Source organism: Lichenostomus cassidix, chromosome 9, assembly GCF_008360975.1.
Source record: "Lichenostomus cassidix isolate B80296 chromosome 9, HeHo_3.0, whole genome shotgun sequence".
Classification (NCBI taxonomy): Eukaryota; Metazoa; Chordata; class Aves; order Passeriformes; family Meliphagidae; genus Lichenostomus; species Lichenostomus cassidix.
The window spans coordinates 19,627,174-19,654,079 of NC_139490.1; the positions used below are offsets into that span (position 1 = coordinate 19,627,174).

Consider the following 26,906-nt stretch of genomic DNA (forward strand, 5'->3'; position numbering starts at 1 on the left):
AGCTCTGGGCTGAGAAAGCAACTCTGCACCCCCCTGTGGGAAACCTCAACCTTTCAGACACGCATTTTGAAGGCTGAAATGATGATATTAAGAATGTGGCTGATGCATTCCAGTAAATCTAGTTTTCAGTGAGTCAGCCACCTGAGACTTGTCCACTACAAAGAAAACCAGCTTGCGTTGTGAAACTGCGTTTTCAAAATTTCCCTCTTGGTTCAGTTTTTCATTTCCTGAGGTTGTATTTGTTGCCGCTAGCTCTTAGGAGAACTTAAAATAAGTCAGTCCTACTTCCTAATCTTGCTCACACTGTGGCAGAAGGCTGCTTTATTTGATTGAACAGTGGCACGTGTAAAAGCTTGGCAATAAAACCTGCTTTAGGAAGACTGGCAGAGATGCAGTTGAAACTCTAAAATATGGGTCACTGTTATAATGGCTGGAATCTAATATAATTTACTTTTTAATACTTGCATATTTCAACCTGGCTGAGGCAGTTGTTTAGCTCTGCCAGGCAGTGCACAGTAAGTCAAAGTTGGTCTAACTCTAGGAGCATCCACTTCCAAGCTCTGTTTTTTTTTTTTTTAAAGGAAAAGGGCTGGAAACCTATTAACTTAGTAGTTGAGGGGAGGTACCTCAGTGTCTTCTCTAAAACATAAATGAATTCTCAATTTGTTACAAGTTTTCTGCAACTACATTGACAGTCCAATCCCATCTCATGATGTGCAGCCTGTTGGGATCTCTGCAGCCTTGGGACGAGGAGTGTTCAGGCTGTGATGGACCACATACGTGCTCCAGAAAGGAGAATGAAGGACCTGGTTTTCCACCAGCATGATGGGGAGCCCATTTTTGGAGAGGGAATGGCTGCATCCTGTTCATGTGTCGCACATGCATCGGGGCAGGCAGCAACTTCTATTTGTCCTTGCTGGGAATTGACTCCAGCCCCATGTGAACAGCTCTCTGATACATTATATTGATGCCAAGCTAATGAGAGCCTGTTCTCTCTCCTGTACAAACTTACCTGTGTGCCTTAGGATGTACAAGTTGTTACCACAGCATTTTGCTGCTGTCGTTCTGAATTCAACCTGAAATGTCATAAGAGCTAATATTGTGCATGCTGTCACAGCTTCCCAGAGAAAGAAAAGCATGTTTGGACAGCTATGTGATCAACAAAAATGCCTTCCCAGGTCTCAGGTAAATGCCTGTTTCTTGCTCTTTCGGCAAGTACAATTTCCCAGTGAAATCATTGAGGTGCTGCAGCTCTGTCAGAGGGAATGTTTCTGGATTAAATGAACAAAAAGCAGAGTGTGAGTGGACAGAGTCTCTAACACATATGGGTTGAGCTTTAGTGAATATTTTCAGCTAAAAAAATAAATCATAGCATAAAAAGGGGTGGAAGCAGCTAAACTTCCTGGTGTTAAGATGAAGCATTTGTTTCAATATTTTAGTAATTAAACTATTTTTCGTTTTGAAACACCTTTTATCTAAAAATGCTGAACTAAAATGGTAAAGTAGCATGAGAATAAATGAAACACTGTTCATTTTGTATTAAAAATATCATTTATGTTGACCAGAATGTCTACAAATCAGTGTCCAGTCTTACTTGCCAGAAGGGCCCAATGAGACTGAAAAGGGAACTGGAGCTTGAAGCAATGTTTGTACCATCTAACTTGTCATACTTAATTTAGGAGTCTTTGTTCCTGGAGAGTAAGAACACCTCTAGAGGATGCCTTCCGCTCCTCAGTTTAGGAGTTCCTGCATACCTGAGTCTCTTAAGTTAGACAATGGGAACACCCTTGTGCGTTAGATATTTTTAATGACTGGCACTTTATAACACAAGACTGACTTAGGACAGGGTGACACTGGCTGTTGGTTCTCCTGGCTGCTGAGTATATGACCCCTTGCTGTGCTTCTCTGCTTGAGGACAAGAGCTGCTGCCTCTGGAGCACAGCTGGCTCTGCCTTGCTGCGTCTGCAGGTAAGGAGGTGAGTGCTGAGCAGAAAGGGGTGTTCCTGTGTGGCTGCTGCTTTTGGGCTCTATTGTATGAAAGGAAATCTCTTGCTTTAGGTTGGAGTCACCTCCACAGCATTTTCAGCTGATCACTGTGACTCTCTCTATCCCTATTGTCTTCTTTTATATATTTTTGCCTTTTCCATGGGGTCCTCACAGCTCACAGGTGGATCTTACAGGGTAGAGCTTTCCCAGCCAGGTGCCACAGGCCTGAGTTCAGGGAAGATCCAGAGCAGACCCGAGTGGTGCAGCACATCTCAGAGCCTCAGCCCTTGCCCTGAGCCCTTCTGTCACTGGCTGTCACTAATGTCCTGCTGGAGGCAGCAGGAAGATGCTGCAGAGGTGATACAACATGCAAGGCAGCCTTGGCTCTGGGACTGATTGTACAGGCTCGGGCACCTCTTGTGTTGACAGCTCATGTCAGAAGATGGGCTGGAGCTCCTGTGTCGGGCAGGAAGAGCACAGGGGCTGCTCAGCAATTACCAGCACTTTAACTCCTTCTCTCAGTAAATTCTTAGAAGAAATGGGTGGGCTGAAGAATCAAGAATCAGCTATTTCCTTAAGTTCGCTGAGAAAATTTGCTCTGGGAATATTATTATTCATGCTGAATATGGAAGGTGTTTGTGCCAGCTCTAATTAACTGTTCTCGCTAGCACAAAGATGTTCTCCAGTGAAAGCCAGTATGTTACTCTATTCATTTAGATTAATTAATGTGAAAAGGCCAAGTATGTAATTTCATACTTGAACTTTTAGATCTGTATTTGAATTGAAATCACGTTATGCAATGATAGAATATTTTCCTGGTCTGACTGGGGAAAGAAGTTTCCAAAAAGAAGACAACTTTATGTTGAAGAAAACCTCTAAAATTAAAATTTGTCTTCTATTCAAGAGATTCCTCTAGAATGTCACTCTGTTCCCCCAGTTGTTATTCATGGAGTAACTTGTTCTCAGTGACGTAACAGGAAAGGCTTTGGATCAGGACCCATCTCATTTCTCCCCCTTTTCAGATGGTGATTATGTGGTTGCCACTGCTAGAACGACAGTCAATCTCCTTAAGTCATTCTCCCTTTTCCAAAAATTGTTGCAAGTAAAACTCAAAGAAAGTACTTCCCCAGTGTGACTGAAGGCTCCCTGCATTATAAGGGGATTTTTGTACATGTCCCAGATGGCCCTTTGGCTGTGGCATGGTCTGCACACACTTGTCATGGGGCACATAGCCCAAAGGGTTGCAGCAGGTGCCTCCAAGGCTGCCCACTGGCGTATGAGGGGCTAAACAAACTCCTCCTTAAAAACTAACAGCACACCCAGTTATTGAGCAATGCTGGAAAAATCCCACGGCACCACGCACAGCACCTGTGGTGTGAATGTGGCAGACAATGAATGGCAGACAATGAGTATGTCTTGGAACAGCAAACAGGTGATTTCCCACCCCACCGCTGGCAGGAACTCTTTAAAGGTGCTGTGTTTCCCTTTGTGGGCAGGGTGGTTGTGAAACTGTCCCCTAGGTCAGGGTCTTAGTCAGGGTAAATGGGGTCAGCCCCAGGCAGGGAGCTGCTCGGATGGCCAGGAGAATGGCAGCAATTTTGGGCAGACTGCCGCATTTGCTGCTGTCATGCTGGATGGCCATTGTTGGGAATGAGCACTGAGCCCCATCCCAAGCCCCTGGGCCTTGGCTGTCTCTGTGCTCTCCTTGTGTGCCAGCTGCAGAAACTGCCCTTAAGTAGGTCCTTATCAAGCACTTACTTGTATTTTGGGGACAGCTGCCTGTTTGAAGGGTCACAGCTGTCATTCTTGCCTCGGCTTAAGCCCAGGACTTGGGAAGGAAATGAGGGCCAATTAAGCATATTCTGTCTCCTGCCCTATTTTGGTCACAGCTCTCCATTCAGTTGAAGATATCCAGGTCCCCGGCACTGCAAGGAGGGGCTCCTCTCTTGGCAGCAGCAGGCTGGGGAAAAAGAATTGCCTGATCAAAGTGCTTTGAGAAGCATTTTGCTGTATTTGGCAAGGAGGTGCTTAGAACTGACACTCATCCCCTCTCCAAGAAAAATGAATGCTGCAGAAGTACAGACAGTTGCAACGCAGCTTGAGCCCCTCTGAAGCGTGAAGCAGGTTTGCAATGAGCATTTTGGACCATTTCTTTTTGCATTTTATAACAGCTTTAGAGAAAAAGTTTCAATTAAGATGTCATGGGTAGAAATGCTCACTCTTTCTCCCTGACCCAGAATTTTAGTGTTAGCCCATGAAATGTGGGAGACAACAATGATCAAATTCAAATCTTGTTGCCTTTGTAACAGCCTCTACCAAATATCAAATGGTTGGTTGAAATGTTAAGTGGGGAGAGGGAAGGCATGACTATTGTCTAGAAAGGTTTGCGAGGGAAGTGCACTTTGCTTTCATTCAGTGCTTTTGATGAAGTTGCTTAATTGCACTAAAAGGTAAATATTTGGTATTAATCTCCTTGACAATTTGAGTTCATCTGGCATAGCTGTTCCTGAAGCGCCGCCTCTGCCAGAGCAGCACACTGTGCTCACCCTTGGGACCTGGTGGGGCTTCACATCTTCAGCTTGCCTCTTTCCCCAGATTTTTCATTAACAGCCACTGTTTTTACTTTCTGACTGCTGGAAGGGCAGCACCATGCAGAGCTGTTTGCAGGAGCTGTACAACTGATTAATCCCTTCTACAGTTTGCACCACTCAGTGCATTCAGTTCATGTGCTGTGGCACCTGTGGGCAGGGTAATCTCCCCCCTTGCAGCTGTAGTGAGCTAGCCTTGCCATCAAACGAGTGGTTTTCCAGGCGAGGAGAAGGTTCTGTGGCTGCTGCCTGCCCCTGAGGCCTTGGTGCCACCATCATGGCTGCAGGCCCAGGCAACCAGTGGGGCCAAGGGCTGTCCAGCACCTGTGCCCCACCTGTGTGGGGTTCCGCTGGAATTACCGCATTGTTATCTCATCCACTGACCCCCTCACCTCACAGGTTTCCTGGCCACACTGCTGCCCCTCAGCCAGCTGGGCAATGGAGGGGCTGGGCGATGGCTGGGGGTGCAGCGCTGAGGGGAGGCCGGCGCAGCTGTGGGACCTGCACACCCTCCAGCCCCTCACACAGGGATTTGCTCTCGCTTGTGGCTGTCCTGGCACTCACCCAAACACACAGTAAGTGGCGAAAGCTTAAACTAATATTTTCATGTCCAAAGCCATATTTTCCCCTCACAGAGATGAGGCCCCGGGGGCAGCACTTTGTCTCTGAAGCTCTGAGTGTTTCTGTGCAAAATCCCGCCTGGGCACAGGGAGTGTTTAAAAGTAACACTGCTTTTCTGACTGAAACTGGTTTTGAATTTGGAAAACAGGTTTGAGGAGCAAGAAGTTAAATCTTTTGCTGTCCATGTTTAAAATAAACGGTGTGCTGCTGCATTGAGGCCCAGCCTGCCAGCAGCTGGCAGTGCCCTCACGGTGCCCTGGGCTCCTGCCAAGGGTCACTGCAAAAACAGGACCCCAGGACACCTTGTGGGGGCAGAATCCTGAATGTGATGGTGTATTTAGGAAAGTATTTGAGGGTTATTTTTCTGTCTGTTTTCTTTTGTTTTGTTTTGTTTTTCAAACCAAATCAACCAGCTGTGCGTGATGACCCACCCTTGAGGGGAAGGATGCACACCCTGTTGACAAGGGTTGTCACACCATGGTGGCAGGAGGGCGAGGAGAGAGGGCTGAGGCTGCAGCCTTCACTCAGGGATGTGCAGCACCACGAGGGATGGCATTATCATTGTCATTGCTTTGTCAATTCAAAAAATGTGGTAAAAGTGGCTGGCAAGGTTGCAGTCAAACACTGGGCAGCAGCAAGCTCTTCCTGATGGTGGTGGTGGATGTGATATGCTCTTGCTGTGCTCTGGTGTCAGTGGAGCAAGAAAACAACAACAAACCAAACCAACAAACAAACAACAAAAAAAGGTGTCTTATGTCACCAGGGCTTAGCATGGAAAAATTTGCAAAGCAATACATGATTTATCATGATTTATTCAAAGAGCTATCACTGTGTATACACTGTGTGTATATGTTTTCCTGGCAGCTTCCCTCTGTGGCAGTTGAAGGCTGGAGTTTTCCCCAGGGATGTAGCAGTGCAGCAGGTGTCACCCCTTGCTGTCCCACTGCTTGTCAGCTCTCTGTGCTTGTGCCGAGGGGCTCCCTCAGTCCTCCCTTGTCTCCCACTGCCCCCTTCCCTGGCACTCACTCACCTTGGGCCCAGGGTGCTGCTGCCAAGATCTTCCAAAGGAGCCCTTTCACAGCCAGCACCTGCTGAGGAGAGCTGCTGGCATTGCCACCATTCTGCTTTTTTATGGAATTTTTCTTTCCTCCTTTTTTTTTCTTTCTTTCTCCTTCAGAAGTTTGGTAACAGATGTTGAAACTTGTTCCCGTGTGAATAGGACCTAGGTGACAAAAACAAAGTTAAAGCAAATTGGACGCTTGCTTTTGGTTGCATCTATCAACTCCCACCAAGGGATGCAAAAACAAATCTAAAAAAGCTCTGAAATATTGTTCCTTCAGTTTAAGGAGCAGCTGATATCACCTAAAAACCTTCAGACCATAGAGATTCTGTTGCTTTGTCTGACTTTTCTTCTCCTTCATTGTTCTTCCTAGTGAATGCTATTTGCATTAAAATGGGACCTTTGGTTTCTGAAGAGCTGATCCATCCCTGTTACTTATTCCTCATTTGGACACTGACCATTGGAGTCTGAGTCTGTCCAGAGAGTGCAATTAAATCAGATCCTCCACACTCTAATCCTCTGGGATACTGGGCTCATTTCCACGGCATCCAACTGTGAAATACAAAATTGTTTCTAACTTCAGTTGGATTAAGCATGCAGTGGAGGTTGAGCGAACGTGGTTGTAATGGAGAGTGGGGAGCAGTACCACCACAAATGTAAGTTATATCAGTGGAAGTTATACCCTTCTGACAGGAATTTCCCTAGAGTCCTCCAAGGCACAAATGTAGCTGTAGAAGAATGAAATTTTCATGTGTTGTTTCCAGCCGTGTTTGAAACCTCACATCTTCCCTGGGGGCTGAGAATCCTGGAGCTGCAGGTGCCTGATCTGCTGCCCCTTTGTTCCAGTGGGCCACCTGCAATGCGGCTCCATGGCTGGTTTGTCACTTGTAATTGGCTTGGGGTTCTGCTGCTTCATCTCATTTGATTTGAGAAACTTGCCTGAATGCTCTTTGTACTGTCTTCATTAACACTCCAAACATCACAAGACTTTTCTAGGTGTCCTTGAGCTGATCAGCAAAGTCCTTCCTTCCTCATGGCTCCCTGACAGAATGACATTCAAGCTTTGCCATTTTGACATTTTCTATATAACCAAGAAAATAGTAATTTGTATCCTGAACAGTTTTGCCAAAACTTTGATAAGAGAGATTGTGACCTACATGGTTCTCTTTTTGCATCTGTGGTTAAAGGACATATAAACCTGAAATGGGAGCTGGATTTTAAACCTGTAACGTGACTAGGGAGAATGTTAGGAATAAGATTCTTGGACATAGGCGGTGGAGTTCTGGAAAAACAAATGCTTCATGTAATGCAAACAAAATAGTTTTCAGTATGGAAGTCTGGCTGCTGTGTTGTTCAAGTTAAACAATCTGATAGCCTGAAAGTTAGAATGGGTATATTTATGCACAGGATTGGATTTTTGATTGGCAAAAAGTGGGAGAGAGATATGGGACATCTTCTAAAGATGTTTTGTGACACAGGTGTATGTGGGCATCCCAAAGCAGGGCTAATTTGAGAGAGCAATAACCCATAACAGCATAGAGCATAAAAATTATTTGGATGGTGTGATTATGTCCAGAAATGAAATCTGGGATAAGACTCAGTGATACTGCTTGGTTTCTGCCCTGTTGTTCCAAACCAAGGTAACATATCATCCTAGGCTCTGTATTTTGTGTTGCAAAGGAGAGGTGCATTAAAGGTCTCACTGTTGCTACTGAGTACAGTGTTGAGTGTTTTCTTACCATTACAGCATGGAGTGGGTTACAAATGCAAATGTGTCCAGCCCATTGCTTTACCTCCTCCCACTCCCGATAGCCTACATGTGTTTTTTTCTGAGGAATCCTAAGGCAATATGTGTTGGGCTGTGGGTTTGAATTAGATGTAATCTAATCTGGCTCTGTTTGTAAGACATTTGCCATGAGAGATGGGTAGAAGTGAGACTGGACAGAAATAGCCCATCCCTGCTCCATTCCACTTTGGAGGCTGGGTGGGATACCCCAGGGCATCTCAAAAGGAACAAACACCTCTCATTTCACAGTGGGATCCTGCCCCAAGGTCTTGGTGCAGTTGCAGGCAGGAGCAGCAGCAAGAGCTGAGCTCAGACTGAAACAGAGCGTTTTATACCTCAGGCTTCCTTTGGCCTTCTCACTGCTCAAACAAGATGGTCTACATAGCATGTTTATTATTAATTCCAGCTTATTTTGCTCTGCATGAGGGAAACAAACCTACATGCAGAGTTTTTGCTGCCATGCTGACCTGGGTCTGGCAAAAGTCACAGTCCTTTATTTCTGCCCCCTTCCAGCTGCAACCTTTCCAAGCCACAGCATTTCCTATCAGTATGAATGAAGTCAGCTGGGTCTTTGCTGGCTGCAACTTCTTGTGTTTTCTTTCCTAAGCTCCTCGTTAAACTGATAAAGCTGTGTCAGACCACCGTCTCCTTCACTGTCTCGCTAATGAGGCAGGCTGAGCAGGCCCAGGTTAGATGCTGGGCTCTGGGAGGTGGCTTTACTTGCAGTCACAAAGTTAATACTTGCCCAGGAATGGTCAGGATTCTGGTGGTGTACGCCGAAGTGTAATCGAAACTGGATTTCCTGGGTTTGTACTGCTTAGTTTTGGATTAACAATTCCCCGCCAGTGTTTATAGCTCTAAACTGCTGATGCTTGCTCTCAAACACAGTCCCAGTTTAATGCCCTTTTTGTCTTGGAATAGAGGAAGGATTAATAGGAATCTGTAGCATACAACAGATGTGAGGTTTTACATCATTTGATGTCTGCAAATGGCACTGATTCAGCTTTTCTTCCTGGGAAACATTTCTGATTCCTCATAGATTTTTCATTGTAACACTGTCCCACAGCAACTTTTTAATCACATTTTAGAAAATGTGGTAAAAATGTCATTCTTATAAAGTGACAGTGTATAAAATCAGAATAATAAGAATAAACAAAATGAAGGAGGCTGTAGGCGTCCCTTGCATTTCCCAGTAGCTAAAGGCACTGATTCATTAGTTTGTTGCTATGGTAGACCTTTCTCAGTAGCAAGAAACCCAATGGAGAGAGAAGTCTCAGCTTTGCTAAAGGATTCAGTGCCTCCAAAAAGCTGAAGGCAGAGGATGTGAAAGGGAGGGAAGAATGAGGATGGGGATGAGTAAGGCAGGTTGGAGCACTTGATAGAATTGCAGCTTTCCACTGGCCAGCTGCAAATCTCAGAGCAAACTGCACAGGTTGGGTGTGAGATCAGTGTCCTCCCTCCAAAACCAGGCACGTGCAGGGCTCTGCGTGTCCCTGTCACATCAAGGTCAGCCATGGGAATTCTCCACCACTTTGTGGTCCCACTTAGGACATTTTTGTTTCTTTGTGAGATTTCCACCAGTAAGTGCAGCAGATGGAAAGAACATACAAACAGCTTTGCTCTGTGGGGAAATAGCTGTGAAGGGAGCTGGGGTGTGATTTCTGCCTCTGCCTGTCTGTAGTACTTCACTTTCACAGCAAAATTAACTATTTCACTTCTCAGAGGGCTTCTCTGCAGCATCTACAGTGCTACAAGCTTGTCTTTAGATCATGTTGCTGTCCTTCTGCAGAGAGAACAAAGGGCAGTTTTAACAGGTTTTAGCAGCAGTAAAAATGCTAAGACATTTTGAGAGAAGTGAAGCATAAGAAAATCTCTATAAAACCCATTTTATTTCTGTTGAGACTTACTTTTCTGAGTTTTTTCTCATTACCACTGACCACAGATGTGATATTTCTCATGGTAAATATTTTGTTCCCTTCATTGTATGTCAACATCTTTCATAAAATATATAAAGGGAAATTTTTTTTACTTTTTTGGGTTTTATTTCAAAAATAGTGAAAACTCTGTAGAATTTTCTGCATGCCTGGTACCTGTGTTGATTTTTTCTGTTTAGGAGATGAAAGCTTTGGTTGAGATTTCCATGGTTATTTGTAAATATCATCTTTGATGTTTTCTTTAAAACATTTTTTTTCTCTCCCAAACCAAACAGATACTTCCTGAGCCTGATTCATAAGATAATAATTGTACTGGAAGACACGAAATTTGGAAAGCAAAGGACAGATGTGTGCAGAGTTAATCTAAGTCTGAGCTTCACTGCTTTCCCAGCAGAGTGATGCTGCAAGGAATGGAGGATTTGCTGCTGAAGCACATGCCCAGTCTCTCAGTGAAACCTACAAATAAGTGAGTAGAAAATTGCTTATGTGAACAGGATACAGGCTTGAATGTCTGCAACACAAGCCACTTGGCAAGAGCTCTGGCAGCCTCAGGGTGCATTTTTGAAAGGCTTCTCAGATGAAATACCTTGGTTGGCCCAAAGGGTGAAGTTCCCCTGCAAAGCAGCTTCATCAACTCCCATGACCCACTGTGCTTTCAGTGCTGGTTCAAACCTTTTGCCTTTCCCTATCCAAATGCAAAACCAAATGTAAGTAGAAAAAGTGCTCCACAACAGCTCTCTAGCCCCTGCTGCATTTTTTAAGAATAAAGTAATGATTTTAAGCTAAGAAGTTTATGTGTTAGGAATGAGTCCCCAGTTCTTGGGGGTGAATTGTTTCCAAACAAATCCTTGCATTTGCTTTCTTTCTTCACATGAATTTCATTTATTCAGACATTTTTCTCCTTTTATTTCTAAGCACTCTATGTCTTTAATATTCTCTTGGTGATACCCCACATCACGATTTGGATAGAAATCCCTGCCAATGAAAAAGCTATTGCAGTTACCCACCTGAGCAAAGAAGGGATCAGACCACACCAAATTTGACTCAGACAGTGAATGTTCAGAGGCCCAGAAGCCATAAGATCCAGCAGGAAATGTTTGACTAGAAAGCGTTGCCCTTACAAAATTCTAATTTCTCGCAGGAATGTAGAATGAAAGTCATTAATGTGACCTGATCATTAGTGCTCTCTTGCAGCTGGCAGAGGCACTGCGGTCCCTGTGAACAGGCAGGGAGCTCAGACAGTGCTTGGCTGTACCCAGTCCATGGGGACCTACTAGCTTTTCTACCTAGCTTTTCAAACCTCAGCCTGTTTGTTTCGAGAAAAATCAATGGCCAGAATCACTGGAGAAACACAGAGGAGATGCTTGGGAGAAGAGCAAATGCCTCAAGCATTTTTAACTTGTCCTTGGTAGAGTGTTAACAATGCTTAATCTGGTCAACATCTCTTCCCTTTTAAGCAATGTGTTATTGCTAAGGAAGGTAGCCTAGAAGCCAAAAATTCCTAAATTTAATGTTCATTTCCCTGCTCTCTACCAGCACTCTAAATTAAATTACGGTGCAGTTACTTTATGGTCTGTGGGACCAAGGACAGCAGGGTAACAAAACAAAGAACAGGCATACTTAGAAACAGAAAAAAGCTGAGCAACAGAGGAAGCATAAAACTACAGGTGAGCTTCTAGTCTCAGTTATTGCAGTGTAAGCCCAAAGTGATGTCAGTAAAACTAATGGAGCTGCCTCAGGCTACAGAACAGCAACTGAGATCAGTTTCCTTATACACTTTGGCATTTTCTGCCTCCCGAGGTACTGACGCAATCCCTGTTCCCTCTGTTCAGGTATTATCAGTTAAAGTGGAAGCCCTCTTAGCATGGTCCACTGCTTTGAGATGTAAAATAATTCCTTTGCCTCAGCATTATTTTCTTCTATTATTTGTTAATTCTGTTTCCAAAAGGAGCCTGAAGTTGCAATGGTAAAATCTTTGTGTCTGCTGAAGTGTAGTTAGTCAAGAGGTAAGTTATGAGCAAAGGAACTGATGAGGATTCACTGTGCTGGCAGGGAAGCTAGTCAGATATTCTGAAGTTACTGAGGGAATCAATGGAAATATGGAAATGGCCACTGATAATGAGAGGGACTTCTTTCTGGAATATCCTGGTGAATTGTATTTTCATGCACTTTTTCATAACTGGGACATCATTAGTGTAAATGCACAGTCCATTTCTTCTCAGAAGTACAATTCATCACCTGAGCACCAAAAGGACTCTGTAAACAGCAGCACACACTTAGGTCTGTGTTGGGTCAGTGTTCCTAACTGGAACTAGATTTCTTTGGTACAATCTTGTACAGAGATGTAGCAACTACAAAAACATTCACTTTGACAGACTGGAGCATCGACATGTAAATCGCCAGCTTGGGGGAGAAATCAATACACAGTTTGTGCATTATCCTTGTCAAAAATGTGTGGAAAAGAGACAGTTCAAAGTAGGGATTAGTATCCCTGCCTAGAAGAGAGACTGCAAGGATCCAGCTCAGCATGAATATGAAAACTCTTTGGCTTTGATTGCTAAATCAGCTTCATCCCTCAGGAAAGTGGCAGCTGATTGCTGGGCCAATGTTGCAGGCAGCAATGGGGGTCGCCCAGAGCAGTGGGCTGCCTCTCCACAGGCTGGATGAACGTTGTCTTTGGGTTTATCTGTGCCTGTGAGCACTGATAAGAAGTAACTGACTGGCATGCTAGGCTCCTGCTGCTTGATTATTTTTTATGGCTTGTTTGTTTGGGGAATGGTAGTGCTCAGCTTGCTCTGAGGTCCAAAAGGTTGCTTTCCCCCTGGGGTTCTGTGTTTCTGGCTGCTGCTTTAGGGATTGGGGCTGCTCTTATCTTATCCCCCCATAAGGTGGGGGTTGTTCCTTCAGGTTCATGTGTTTGCCACTACATTGGACTAGGAGTTTTTATTTCATGCTCTTGTTTGGTTTGGCTCTACTCATGAAACTAGTTTTGTAACCAAGCAGGAAGGAGCAGATGTGAAAAGCCTGCAAGTAGGAGAGGAGCTGGTGAGGAAGCCTGGAACTGGGGGAGTTAATTAATGTGTTCTGTGCAGGGATTTGAGCCAGTGGCAGCATTAATTAGATGTGTGATGAGGTGGGCACAGCAGCTGTCACTAAAACAAGTTCTGCACCTTTGCAGAGCAAGCCAACCAGTGGAGGAATGACACAGAGATCTTGCCATACCCACGTGAACCTAAAGCTGCCTTTGCATTTAGAGTTACAATCAATATTTTCTTTTTTAAATAGCATATGCAAGTCTAAACCTGACAGGTGCATGTATATGAGTATGACTAGGATAGGGGAGGCAACAGAATTTAGTCTGAAACTTTTCACCATGGACTTCAAGTCTTTGTTTGTTAACAGACCAAGTCTGCAGTAACTGAAGTTTTGAGGGAGATTTGCAGGTACAGCGTGGACAGGGAAGCTGAAATAAGCTACCACATATAAGTGAACATCTTTTCAAAGTAAAGAGGAATCACATCCAAAGAAATATGCATCACCATTCATATGAACATTTAAATTTCTTTTTACCCATAAATAATAACAGAAAACATTATGGAAGGAAATAAAAAAAGTTAGGAACAGTCTCCTGGAAATGGACTCAGTTCTGGTTTTTAGGAAATATCTTCAGATATGAATATTTAAAGCCAACTGCTTAGGTAAGAAGTTCAGAACACTGTACTTTCCGAAAAATCTCTCCACACATCATCCCAAGTAATTACCAAGCAGTACATAAGTCAAGGCTTTTGCGTGGCTCTTTTTTCACTGTTTTGCAATGGGTCTTCCAAGGACTCCTTTAAAACAAAGTAATAACACACCGCATCAAGACAGCAGTTCAGGTTTGCCCAACAAAGGGTGACCTGAACAGTGTCTCGTAGCACTTGTTGAAAACTGATGTGGATGATGTTGTTCTTCACCAAAAAGTACATGAAGTATGCCACGTGGTAAGGTGTGAAACACACCAAAAAGGCCACCAGGTTTGTCACCACTATCCTCTCTGCTCTAGTCCAGTGTGTATGGGGGTTGTCTGGGTTTCTGTGCTTTCTCAGGCACCTGACACTTTGAGCAGTGCAGAAAGTCATGGCTGCCATGCTGCCAAAGAAGATGATCTCCAAGGTGCTGAACAGGCCTGTGTTTTCCCATGTGCTCTTGGAGAAGTTATGGAAGCAGGACGAGATCTTGTGGCCCTTTCCGTGCAGTTGGAAAGTAGAGACTGTCCCCGTGGAGGTGCCCAGGCAGATGACAGCACAGACCATGGCAGCTTTCTTGATGGATCTGAGGGTGAGGGCCCTGAAGGGGTGACAGATAGCGATGTAGCGGTCCACGCAGATGCACAGTGAGATGAGGATGCTGCCATACATGTTTACAAAGTAAAGACTCTCCAAGGTGGAGCAAAACACAGATCCCAAGGTCCAGTTGTCCTGACTGTGGTAGGAAATTATTTTAAAAGGAAGAGTAAACAACAGCAAAGTATCCAGGAATATAAGGGCTATCATGTAGACTGTAGATTCTGCCAGCTTTTTAACCTTAAAAAACAGGAACCACAGAGCCATTATGTTGAACAGCAATCCCAGGATAAAAGTGGGGGTGTACATGATGAACTGGAACAGTTCCACGCTAGCACTGATATTGCCCTTGCCATGGGTGTCATTCATATCTCCAGGTGTGCTGGAAGAGAAGAAAATCACCACAAGGAAGGATGAAGATCACATAGAAGACACAGTACACAGGCCAGTGAGGTCTCTATGTGTCCACAGTCTTGGAGATGCATTTTTTCCCCTCTTAGACTGCTGTGTGCTGAGTTGCATCTCCCAGTAACATGGACCTGCTCAGTGCCAAGGGATCTCTCAAGGGGGACAGGGCTTTCTGGTGTCCAAGCCTCACTCGCACTGTTACCAGTTACCCCAGACTGTGCTGTCCTGTAATTTAGGCTGGGCAGGGTGTGTGACTGCACCATCCCGTTGGAGAGATACGATCTCTGTGCAGAATCAAGCAGACCCTGATTTTAGGGTTTCTTGGAGTGTGAGGGCGGAAACAATTATTTGGATCTGGTTTCCTGCATCAAGCTATCATAAGAGACCTTGGGGAGCCAAGAACATAAGGGTTCCCCACATTTATTAATGTGAAGATCCCATACAGTTGCTACTATCCTGTACCCTCTCCTACCACCCCTGGGCAAAGAGGGACTGTGAGTACCTCTGGCCCTTCTAAAAGCTGTCTAAAAGCCGCAGGGAGGAAGCTTCCAACAGGCTATTTCTAGCAGAGTTTAAGTCTTTAGCAGAAGGATGAGATTTTGTTTAAATCAGCCAGACTTACCACAGCAGAGACAGGGGTTGCAGGAAACGTGGAGCTGGATTCTCCTCTGCAAAGAGGGGACTAAAAGTGTCGAGGCAGGCACTTTCTGAGCTGGGGTCATGAAGTAATTATCTTGTTTAGAGGAAGGGTTCTGGCTTGATCCTGCCCTCAAACTCTCCTGATAAGGACCAGGAAGGTGCTCATTGGTTTCTGCAATGCTGTAGTCACTTAAAAATGCAAACGCCCAGGAATTCCTGATCCTTTCCTCCAGCCAGTTCCGTGACAGCAAACGTAACCTGCAAATAAAGTCTGTCAGAGATATTTCTGTCAGCACCCAGAGATTGCTTTCTCCTGTTCTTCTCTAGTTTTTACTTTGAGCCAATGTCTTTCCTACACAAGCTGTGGATTTTGATGCTGTTCCATTTCAGATCTGTCAACGGTGTCAACTGAGCAGTCAAAGTTTCTGTTCTGCGGATCAAGTGAGCCCCTGAGTATTTCAGAGGCAAACTCTCTCTTGCTGTGGTTTGAGAGATTAAGATCTCTTTGAGCAAGATTAAGATCAGCAAATAGGAAATTTAGTTCTTTGCTCCTTAAAGGACATTTAATGGCAGGTAAATGATTCTGTAAGTTACTAGCTTAGACAGAAGTAAGAAAAGCAGTGTGAACAGCCTCCTGGCAGAGCAGCACTGCCCAAGAGGCATGGGGGAACAGGGCTCAGCAGGGCACAGCCCTGCCAGCAGCGCTGGCAGGGGGGAATAGGGATATTTTCTCACCCAAATGACAAAGAACAGCACAGCCTGAGCTTGTGAAGCACTTGGGGCTCGGAGAGGCAGGGAGGAGAAGCACTCCTTGCTATGCTGCAGGTTGTTCACTGTCTGGGAATTAAACCCACTCACTGCACAGGGCTGTAGGGTTTGGTGGGAGCTGGGCTGGGGCCCTGAAGCTCTGAATTCAGGTGGCCCATGACTGGCAAGGGGTTTTCACTGATGACATGGGGTGACCTAGGCGTGGACACCCAACATGCTGCTCTCCTGCTGAGTCACCTTCGTTGAGAGATGCACTGTGAGTCTAATGCTGAGAGGGAGCACATTACCGAGAGCCAAAGGGAGGAAAAGTTAATTAAAGAATTTCTGAAAAGTAATAAATACTGACAACGTTCTTTACTTCAATACATCTGTAGGAGATTTCATTACTACTTTCCTTTTTCTTCGGTCTTGTTTTTAATGTGTTTGATAGTGTGTCTAGGAAGTTCTGGGTCTAGAGAAATAGGATTTCAGCTTATCACCAAGGTGTTTAACTAAGAAAATTCTAGTTCAGACTGGGGTCTGTTGTGCAGATTTATTAAAAAATAAATAGAAAAAAAATATTTAAAGCATAAATTCAAAGGGAAGCTTTGTTAAGTCATTTAAAAGTTAGCTATGCTGTAAGCAAAGCAAATTATGTAAAATATATTTGGCTTTTGAATCTTGTGGCAAGAGGAAAGCTTTTAAGGCAAGATTTTGCTATAGTGAAATATCTCTTGTCGTCTTACCTTTGGGCTGTCTCTTGCTCTGGTTGTTGACTTTTTCTGCTCAGCTTGTAGAATTCTGGAGCCTCGTGTTTTCTTTCAAGGCAGCAGAATGAGTTGCATGCAAAGCAGCTGCTGGTCAGGATGTCTGAGAGCCCAAGTGCTGCTGCTTTTTGTTGCATCACGAATTTCCATTACAGCATTGGCCTCTCCACACTGTGTCTGCGTGCAGGCACTGTGTACCTAGGATGTCACACAGCTCATTTAAGGGTATAAATACCATTTAAGGGTATAAACACATGGCATTGTGGGACTAACATCTCTGTGAGTCACCCATTAAAATGAGGTTCTTGTTACACAGAAAAAAATCTGACTCCACAGACCTTTCTCTGGGTTTTTTGGTTTTTTTCCTACAAGACAGGATTTTATTGATTATATGTAACATCCATGGGTAGAGCGTTAGTTGTCAAAATTTGTTTTGAGCTAAATCTTGAGCTGTTGCTGTCATTGTTTCCCTTACTTTTTGTGATACCAGAAAGGAAAAAGAGATTGCTGATTTTCAGTGGTGACCTAGTATGTTCTTTTCAACTTGGTATTTTAGAGGAGTCAAGGGTTACTCTTAATCTGTTTATGCTCCTGGGGAGCAGGGAATATACCCATGGAGAGTGTCAGGTGATGATTTTGTTCAGGTAAGAAGGGGAAAAAAGGTGGGTTTTTTTGGCCATTGTATGTGTGTTTGCAAAGTTCTTGCCAAAAGAGGAAAGAAAAGCCACAAATGTAGTTTTGCTTGGTCCTCTGCATACTCCTTAAATTTCAAAACTGAGGATTGTATTGGCTAAATTAAAGTTGTGCATGTGTGAAAGAGATGGGGGACAGGAGATGAGAGAAGAAATAGTACCTGGGATTTTCCCATGGTATTTCAGTTGAAATTACTCTATTTAAGGAAAAATAAGAAACACCACCAAAGGGAAAAAACAAGACAGGTTTGAGTGAATAATACCTTATGTCATTCCTCAGCTAGGTTTCACTTCTGTGTATCCCGTGGTGGTCTTGTGACCATGGCTGCATTCTGGATATGAATAAAAACACACACACAGCACAGGCAGGCATCACTACCACAAAGAGGCATTTTGGGCTGGGTCAGCCTGGGTGGAGGGAAGAAGGACTGCCATCAGAACAGACATCAACCTCACTGCCAGAGCACTCCCTGTGCCCCTGCCCCGCTCTGGGCTTTGCAGATGCCACTTTTGAAACTGCCACCAACACTCAGAGCAGGTGCTCTCTTCCCACTCAAGGTTTTCCCCTCACACACTCGGTGCTTTTCCTTCTGTCTCATTTTGTCTTTCAACCTCATGTTCTGAAGCCCCCTGAAGACTGTCTACCTTCCCAGAGACTGACCAGAAGCAGGAGTTCCTGGGCAAGGTGTCCCCTTGATGCACAGAGTCCCATGAAGCTACACATCTGGAGAAAGATGCTTTGGAAAAGGCAGGATGAGGAAGCAATAGTGTGAGGGTTAGTCTAGCCACCACCAGTGACTGATTGACCTGCTTTTTTTCCCCAGCAGTATCCTTGTGAGTTTTTCAGGGAAGAGTACAAGGAGAAATGGCCAGTAAGGCATGCAGGGGGTACAAATGCACTTGGGACAAGGTGTGAAGGCTCCTCTCCCTTCAAAATGGAATGGAAGAAAGAGTGTGATGCTGAGGGCTGATGGAGAGGGTGAATTGAATCTGAGCGAGCAGCACAATGGCAAGGCTGAGATAGCCCATGGAGGACTTTACAGTGCTCATTAATAGCTTACTTGGGGTGCAGGGGGAGAAAGCAGTGGGCAGCCAAGGTACTTTCCCTTCTCAACACAGGCTCTACTCTGTGCTAATGGAATGTGACCCTTCACAAAGTCCCCAAGACCAAGTCTGGGTCCCTCTTCTTGGAGACCTGGGAGAAGAGGACCACCTCTGCATTGTCCTTGACACTTCTGAGTGTGTCACCAATTCCACCAGTGCGTGAACCACCTCCTGTTTCTTGTGATTTCAGATGCTGAATGCATCATCTTGTGCCTTATTCCTGATGAAGGAGCTGCTTCACAGGCATTTTTTTGTTAGAATTGAGGACTTTGCCATATCATTGCTGCCACCCAGAGCTCTCCTTCAGGCCATACTCATCCTTCGGTGGCAACCAGTGAAGCTCTGCTGATACCCTGTGCTTGCCCTCAAGGACAACCTTCTCCTTGCAGTTCTGGGCTGTGCCAACCATCCCCATGGTCCTGGTTATCCTGCTGTCAGTCCTGGTTCTCGGGAAGAGTGTCAGCATGGAGCTGCTGCTGCTGTCAGCTTCCCAACTATTGCACCACACCAGGCTGTGCAGTGAACACATGGTGAGTTTTTTCCTGATTTAAATCAGAGCCTGACCAGTGAGGAAAAAAATGTGTCCTGTTTGAGGTGAGAAAATATCCACTGCTGTGATCCAGGACTGCTTGCAGCCCCTGGGTGAGCAAGAACTGGGATGAAATGTCTCATCACCTTCATCTGGTGGCTCTGCAGAGCTGTTTGTAACTGCATTGCTCCATCTCGTGGCTACAGGAGAAATGAGACACCCAGCTTCAGCCCTGCAGTGTGTCTGTCTGTGGTCGGTCATCGGGAGGAACAGCCTATTGCGTAGCTCAGACAGTTTATCCCAACCTGCTCCCACCAACTCAGAACTAAGCTCCTTGTTCTCACTTGCCCCGTTTGCCCCACCATCCTCACCCTGGTGTGATGAGCAAGGGAGAGCCAAAATCTCTGACAGTTATGGGCAGAGAGGACCAAAGCACAGGACAGCTGAAATGAAGGTGTTCTGTGGAGGAAGTGGCCACAAGGACTGACTGTGTGTGGCTGGAGGGGCCGGAGACAGGAAGCTACTGTGCCATTGCAGTGGTCTGACCACAGACAACGGCCTTGTCACTGATTTTTAATGTCCTCTGGAAAGACTGAGGGAGGCACCAGCCAATATTGGTTGTGCAAGAGTTTCCAGGGAACAAGGGTCCTTTCAGTGCTGGAGGAGCTAAATCTGCTGCTTGCGAGAGCAGGTGAGCTGGTGTGGCTCTTTGAGCCCTGATGTGTTTAGTGCTGAACTGATCTAGTATTTTTTTGAGAGACATGTCTCAGTTTCCACAGAGAAACCAACTGGGGGTGCTCCCGTGGCACCTCTGAGTCCAGATCAACAGGGTAGATATTTTCCATCTCAGTGCCCTGAGGCTGATGAAATTTAAAACTGGTGGAGATGTGTCTCTCGTGTTGCAGGTTTTGCATTTTCAGTTGTTCTCTGGCTCCTCAGGGCAGGCGTTCAAGCAAGGTTTATGCACCCCAGCCGAGGGCTCTGCAGTACACATCACAGACTATGTGTCTCTTCTGTCTTATGGCTGAGTCATTTTGACACTTCTAAGGTTTGATTTTTTTTTTTCCCTACTTAAACCATTAGCTACACTGGTCTTCAAATTATTATGTTTGAAAGACTTGAGGCGACATTTTCGCAAATCAACTATTTCCTGAGAGATCATACAAACTTCCAAACCTGGCAAGATCAGACAGGCCCTTCGGATGGAATTTTGCAAGGTGGGAAACAGAAATCAGTTGCTGAAGATGACCAAGATCTCATTTTATTTTTCACAGTTGTGAATTGCACATACAGCTCTAGGAAGATAACTGTGTAACTGGGTCTCTTTTCCAAAAGGCATTTGTACTCATTTTGAACCAACTGGGCTGCTTATATGGCTGAGGAACTGCGTCCTTCTGAGCTGCACCCTGTGGTGACCACAGGAGTCACGCTCAGACCCCACGTCTCGTGGTTCCATTTCTTCTTAATGGGAAAAAAGATTTTTCCTTGCCTTGTTTCTGGGGCCTGTGTAAGGGTACAGTGTGTCTGTGAGAAACTGCCAGACACATTTACAGCAGCCCTCGTGGTAGGGAGGGAAGGTTGTTTAATGTAATTTCATTATGAGAAAAAATTGAACGGAAGAAGAACCTAAGAGTCATTTTAGGCAAGAGAAAATGGTGTGTCTAATGTGATGTCCTGTCTTTGACTGAAGCCAGCAGTGGATGTTTAGGGGAAGAGTGTAAGAAACCATGTTAAGAGAAAAACTGAGGTTGGCAGCTGAATTGTGGTTCCCAGTGTTCCTATGGTAGCAAAAACTGAAAGACAGCAAACCTCCAAGTTTAGATTATTAGCATTAAGAGATTAATTAGAAATGCAGTGACAGCAGTGAGAATTTGGCAAATCTACTTTTCCCTGGATTTATATAGGTAAGATATTCCTCAAATGAAATATTCTTAAAAAAATTTATGTTCTCAAAAGACTTGCTTGCGGGAAAAAAGGGAAACTTAATTTTTTTTTTTTTTTACTAGAATTCATTTTGCTTTCTCTGTGTTCTGCTCTACTACTTCATTATGTAAACTGTGTGTACAGTTGTGCCAAACATCAGCTCATGGTCTATTTTAATATTAACAGACCAGCAACAATGCATATGTTTATGGTATCATGACACACTGGTGTGATTTAACGTTTTTCACCAGAGATAGAGCACTCAGAGGACTTGGCTGCTAATGAAAATCCCTCTCCTGTTGTATGCATAGCTGGGCACATCAGTTTGGTGCTTTGCTAAGGTTGCCACCTGTTTATCAAATATTATCCCTGCTGGGCACTGTGCTATGAGGTGTGGTGTTTGTTGTGCCTGGACAGAGCACTTCTAGGGTGATTTGGGACATCTCAATTCACCATGACAGGCTTTGCCTGGTGGACACTGCCAAGTTTGGGGTTTTCTGTCCTCTTCTAAATGGACCTGTTCTGGTGTCCTGATGGTACATGTAGGGTCTATTTTTTTTCCATTTTACATGTGGGGAATCAAAGCAGAGCTAATCAGAAGAATTTTCCAAAGGTTATACAAGACACCTGCAGTGGAGTGCAGCTTCCCAGATCCAGATATCCAAGGCCAATATACTATTTTTAGCCTGTTCATTCCTGGGACCCAGCTCTGTCTGCAGCCCAGGAGAGACAACATTGCATTTATCATGTCTGGATGTTCAAACTCTTCCAGAAGTCCTACATTCTTCTAAAAAAACTTGTCTGTCTGCCCTTTCCTATTCAGAATTAACTATTCTTGGGTAGTAAGTGTTGAATCTGTGTTGATAGTATGTAGTAATAAACAAAATTAGTAATGAAGAATTTGACAATGGGTATTTCCTGCCATTTTCCATATGTATGTGATCACCTAATGAATTTGAACCTTTCAGTCTTTCTGTTTAATTTCAACAACTTTTCAGTTAGGGTGAGGCTGTGTGAAGTAGGGCAGGGAGAGGTTTGTGCCAACCTCTGTATCTACAGGATGCTGTCTGTGTGGGCATAGTTAGAGGTATTGTCCCCAGAGAAAGGGGCCCCGTGGCTCCACAGCCTGGGTTTCAACCCAAAGAAGGGAGAGCTGCTGCTCCTGCCCTCTCCCTCATGCCATTTCCCCCCTCCTCTTTCCTCTGCCTTGCTTCCCTCACAGGGCTCGTGTCAGGGGCTGAGCCTGCACTGCTCTGTGCCTTTTTAAAATGCCCCTTTGGGGAAAGGTTTACAGGGCTTTTAGTGGACAACATTCACTGTGAGTTAAGAAATATCTGTCTGCCTTCCTGAATATGGAAACAATATATTATTGTTTGCTGCTCATTTAGTACCATGACACGCCTTCAGACTTCTCACACTTATTAATTTTCAGTGAAATCAAATTCATATGAATAAATATATGACACTGATGAAGATGTTACAAGCATTTATCAGGCCACATCCTTTTCCTGTTGTTTTCCTGGTAAGCGGTTCTAAAGTCAAATATTTAACTCTTTTACCATAAAATTTCTCTGGTCTTGAGCATTTTTCTGTAAATAACCACAACCACTGAAGCAATACTAAATAGGGCTATAGCATTGATGCTGATTTAGCAGTCTGGCTTGTGATCTGAAATAAGTTGGGAGAGGGAGAAAGTATTAGAATATCTTTTCTTTAACTACAGGATGTATTTTTTTAATATTCTTACATAATCTGGTTTTTGCAGAGATAATCCTTGGTTCATGTTGTTTAGTTTTGATATCTGCTTCATGGAGTAAATTGTTCCAGCCTCCAGCATACTGTTTCTTCTGATTTTTTATATCTTTCTGATTTCTGATTCTTTCTCATATCATAAACTTGTGAAAAGTCAGATCGAGTTTGAGATGAAGATGAGTCCAAGCTTCTAGAACTGCAGTTTAATCCCCTGCCACATTTCAGCCTGGTGATGCTGGTGGTGATGCTCAGAGATGGATGATCTCTTCAGAAATCTCTCTGTCTGTGGTGAAAGGCTGTGTTTTGAGGTATTGTCAGTATTTAAAGGTGTTTTCTTTCATACAGGTCTGTCTTCTCTAAGGTTCAGGAGACAGGCTACCTTGTGCTGCTGAAGGCAAGCTTGGGCAGGTGATTGAGAAGGGTCTGGCTGCTGTGAAGTGAACCTCTCAGCCAGAAGGAAATCCAGGCAGGGCTTTCATATTTGTGTTCTTTTCATGTTGCACATCAGTCGTTTCGTTACCCCCAGGTCTTCACCTTTAACTTAGCACCACGTGCTCTGCCTCCAGACATACACAAGATCTGCAGGTCTGTCAGCTCTCTGACATGAGAAGAAAGGTGACTCAATGCCACAGCTTTCAATGCACAAGAAAAAGCAGCCTTTTCTCACTGCTGAGGGAAATCTGGGGCAGATTCTCATAAGAGTCCCAGCTGTGGCTTGCTAGCAAGCATCAAACCTGGGAAAGGAGCCTCATGCACAGGTGACTGCCAGGGAAGGCAATAACACACAGGGGAAGAAGGCAGATGATGCTGCAGGGCAGGAGAGGGGGATGGCTGCTCGGGGGGACCACTGTGGGTGCTCCAGGGATGGCTTTCCTTTCCCTGCCTGGGGGATAACTTCCTACTTTAGGCAGAGGTAAGATGACAAGCAAAGTGGAAACGTTTTGTAAGGAAACTGTTTCAGTTTAAGCAAGTGAGCCACAAATGAGTTTTGGGAACTGAAAGGTAATGTTAATGAGCCAAAATTTAGGTGCAAAGTTCAGGAAGAGCAGAAGGTTTGAATTACAGCTGAGGCCATTTCAGTATATTGCACAGAAGACAAAAACATGTGGCCCAGAATGTTAAAATTCACAGTAATTGCTATTAGTTTAGAATCCGGAGAAGGATTGTGATGTATTTGGTACTTTAGATGGTACAACCACTTGGAAAATTAAAGATTTTGTTGAAGAGCAGAACTAGCCCAAAATTTAGACTTGCTGAGAGACTGAAAGTGCTCTGGATCACTACCAGTGTGTATTGGTAGCTCAGCTGCCTTTGGTGATGGGGAACAGAGAGTGGTTTTTTTAATATTGCTTTCCAATGTATGTATTTGTCTGCCTTTCTGACCTTTGCAAAGAGATTAGTTTGAAGCTGTGTGCCAGGTCTTGTCACTGCAGTGTGTGTGTGGTGCATACTCTTTCCTTTGGGGACCAGCTTTCAACATGCTCCAGCTTCAGTGCTGTGCTTGTGACAGAGAAATGTACAACCACATGAAAGAGTGGAGTTATAGTCTTTAAAAATTTGAAAAAATATCAGCACCTGATGATTCATAACAGCCTGTTGTTCAGGTTAAACTAGCAGGCATATTTGAAAGGACCACAGCTCAGCTGTGAGTGAGACTGTCATGGCCCAAGGGGCTCTGCAACATCTTCCTCATCTACAAAGCTCTTCCTCAAGTGGCACTTGGCAGTGGGTGCCTGAGATGAGCTGCAACCCAAACTCAGGCTGCTGTGGAGGAGCAACAGGAGGCAGAGCTTGGGGATACCCAGGCTCCTGCTTTGCTGGTGCTTCCCTGAGTGCTGGGCACAGCCCTGGCCTGGCTGCATCCCTGCAGACCAGCCCAGGTACCAGCTCCCCATGCTGCTCCTGAACTCTGGTACAGCAGGATGCACCCTCTGGGAAGGGTATGGCCACTGAAGCTCCCAGGTGCAGCCCCACAGCTGCTGTCAGCCTGCCCAAAAGGACCTGTCCATTTAATGACAATGCCTAAAATTTGGTTGTGACTTCATGTCCAGATGGTTAAACAAGCTGAGTGATGTTTCTGATCTTGGTAGATGGTGTCTGTAGATCTTTGAGCTAGACTTTTCGTTCCTGAATTCTAGTCATAGTAAGAAAAAGCAAAAAGCCCAACCCTGGAGACACTTACTCTTAAAAAACAAATCAACTATTTTAGAAATACTTTGCAAATTACATTAGTCTGAAATTATTTTAAGACTAGGGTGTCTCTTGATAATGTATCTCTGACCTCTAGGCATTTATAGATCTTACTGAAGCTCATGGGTGTCCTCTTCTCCTTCCAGTCAGAGGAATGGAGAAAACAGCTGACTGCTACTTTTATAATGATGACTGAAAAAGCAAGGACCCATAGACCAGACTAATGATGGTGAGTCCCTGGTGTGGATGTAACTGACACTGGCAGAGTTTGGTGATGGAATCAGCCTCACTGAGCTCTAATTAATTTTTAAAGACATTTGGTGTTGGAATTGAAAAAGGTTTCCATCAGTGGGTGGACTGGGCACAAACAGGATGAAAGATTAATCCTGTGATACCTCTTGATTTTCACAAGGGTCAAACTGTAGGAGGGATGCAGGAGAAAGCAAGAGACAGCAGCTTAAAAGTGGGTGAGAGAAAAACCGAACCATGGCTTGTGTGGCCAAGGGTGTTTCAGGGGCAGAAGGCTGGAGGCAAGCTGGGTGACAGTGCATGATGTATGTCCTTTGTTAAAAAATTCTATGTTAAATCTTGTCAGCTTTCCATAGGGGAGAACTCTCACTGGCTGGTTTGCTGGAATTAGGCTGAAAGTGGTGGTAGTGAATTCTGTCCTAAAAATCACCCTGAACACTTTTGTACATAATAGGCCTGGTACTTGGTGCAATTAGGAGATACCAGAATATATTTGTTTGAAGGTAGAACATTTTTGCTTCTCTTCTTCTCCTGTCTGCAGTACTGAGCCAACACAGAGGCAATTCCCGCTGAGTTGGACTGAAATCTGCGAGTGATGACACTTGAAGCATTAGGCTGAGCTCTAAATGAATAATGGTGTAAGAGAGAGAGAGAGATTTTCATTCCAGCATGAGCATGGAAAGGGAGCATGTGCTTGTTCTCACGCTGTCAGCATCCTTGCTGGGGAGGCTCTGGCTGCAGCATCGACTTTGGTCCCTTCTTCTGCCTGTGTGTTGCCAGAAAACACCAGTGAAATGGTGACTTTAGCTGGCACAGAATTTGTTTGACAGAGATACATAAAAAAGAGATGATCCAGCTGAATTCCCCAAGCTGAATCTCTAGCACTGGAAGTCAAAATAGAAGAAAGAGCAGAAGGTTTTGCAGTGTAAATTCAGCAAATGTGGTTTAGAGTAATTTAGAGAAGTTTGTGACTCAAAACAAATCATGCTGTCTACTTTCAAGAGAAAGATTTAATTCTCAGGATATCTTTGTGTTTTTACTACTAAAGCCTGAAAAGAATCACACTTTAAAGGTGATACTTTTCCTAACTATTTTACTGTCTTTATTATGCTTAGGGCTTGTTGTTACACTGAAAAAGAAACAACAAAAAAACCCTAAAAAATCAGACCACAGTTCAGATTTCAGAATTTTATGCTCCCATGTGATCAATGGTTTCAAGGCAGTTATGTCACAGTAGGATCTCAGTACGTTAGGAGAGAGTTGGGAATATGCAGAGATCTCTCATTTTACTGGAACTGTTACATGCTGGGGACACCTAATACAATAGATATAGTGCAGTGGAAAAAGAAGGATAAATATTTGCAAGAATTCAGTGCAGTTTTTTTGATGACTTTGCAGTGTTTCAGTAGCTTTTTCAACTGTTGTAGGAGCTGAGAGCAAGTCTTGCTCTCATTGGGTTGCAATTGCTTACCTTTGGATAAGACTTGGTGTAATAGCAGAGAAAAGGCACTGTCTGTAAAAGGTTCAAGGTGGAGGTATGAGGATCTTTTAAAAGAAATGGTATGTTCCATTTTTTTACATGATTCTATGAAATACTGAGAAAAAT

The 26,906-nt window shown here is 44.3% G+C and overlaps 1 protein-coding gene across 2 annotated transcripts; it reads right to left on the reverse strand.

The window, feature by feature from the left end:
• Positions 1-13,522: 13,522 nt before the first annotated feature.
• LOC146433415 (G-protein coupled receptor 55-like) lies at positions 13,523-17,003 on the reverse strand. Of its 2 annotated transcripts, XM_085069729.1 has the most exons (3): positions 16,841-17,003; positions 15,331-15,605; positions 13,523-14,682 (listed from the first exon to the last, which is right to left on the reverse strand). In XM_085069729.1, exon 3 carries the CDS (start codon positions 14,667-14,669, stop codon positions 13,752-13,754), a length of 918 nt encoding a protein of 305 aa, XP_084925855.1. In that variant the 5' UTR covers positions 14,670-14,682; positions 15,331-15,605; positions 16,841-17,003; the 3' UTR covers positions 13,523-13,751. The 2 variants fall into 2 exon arrangements, with proteins under 2 accessions (XP_084925855.1, XP_084925856.1); XM_085069730.1 differs by lacking the exon at positions 16,841-17,003 and having other exon boundaries at positions 15,331-15,820.
• Between the last annotated feature and the right edge of the window lie 9,903 nt (positions 17,004-26,906).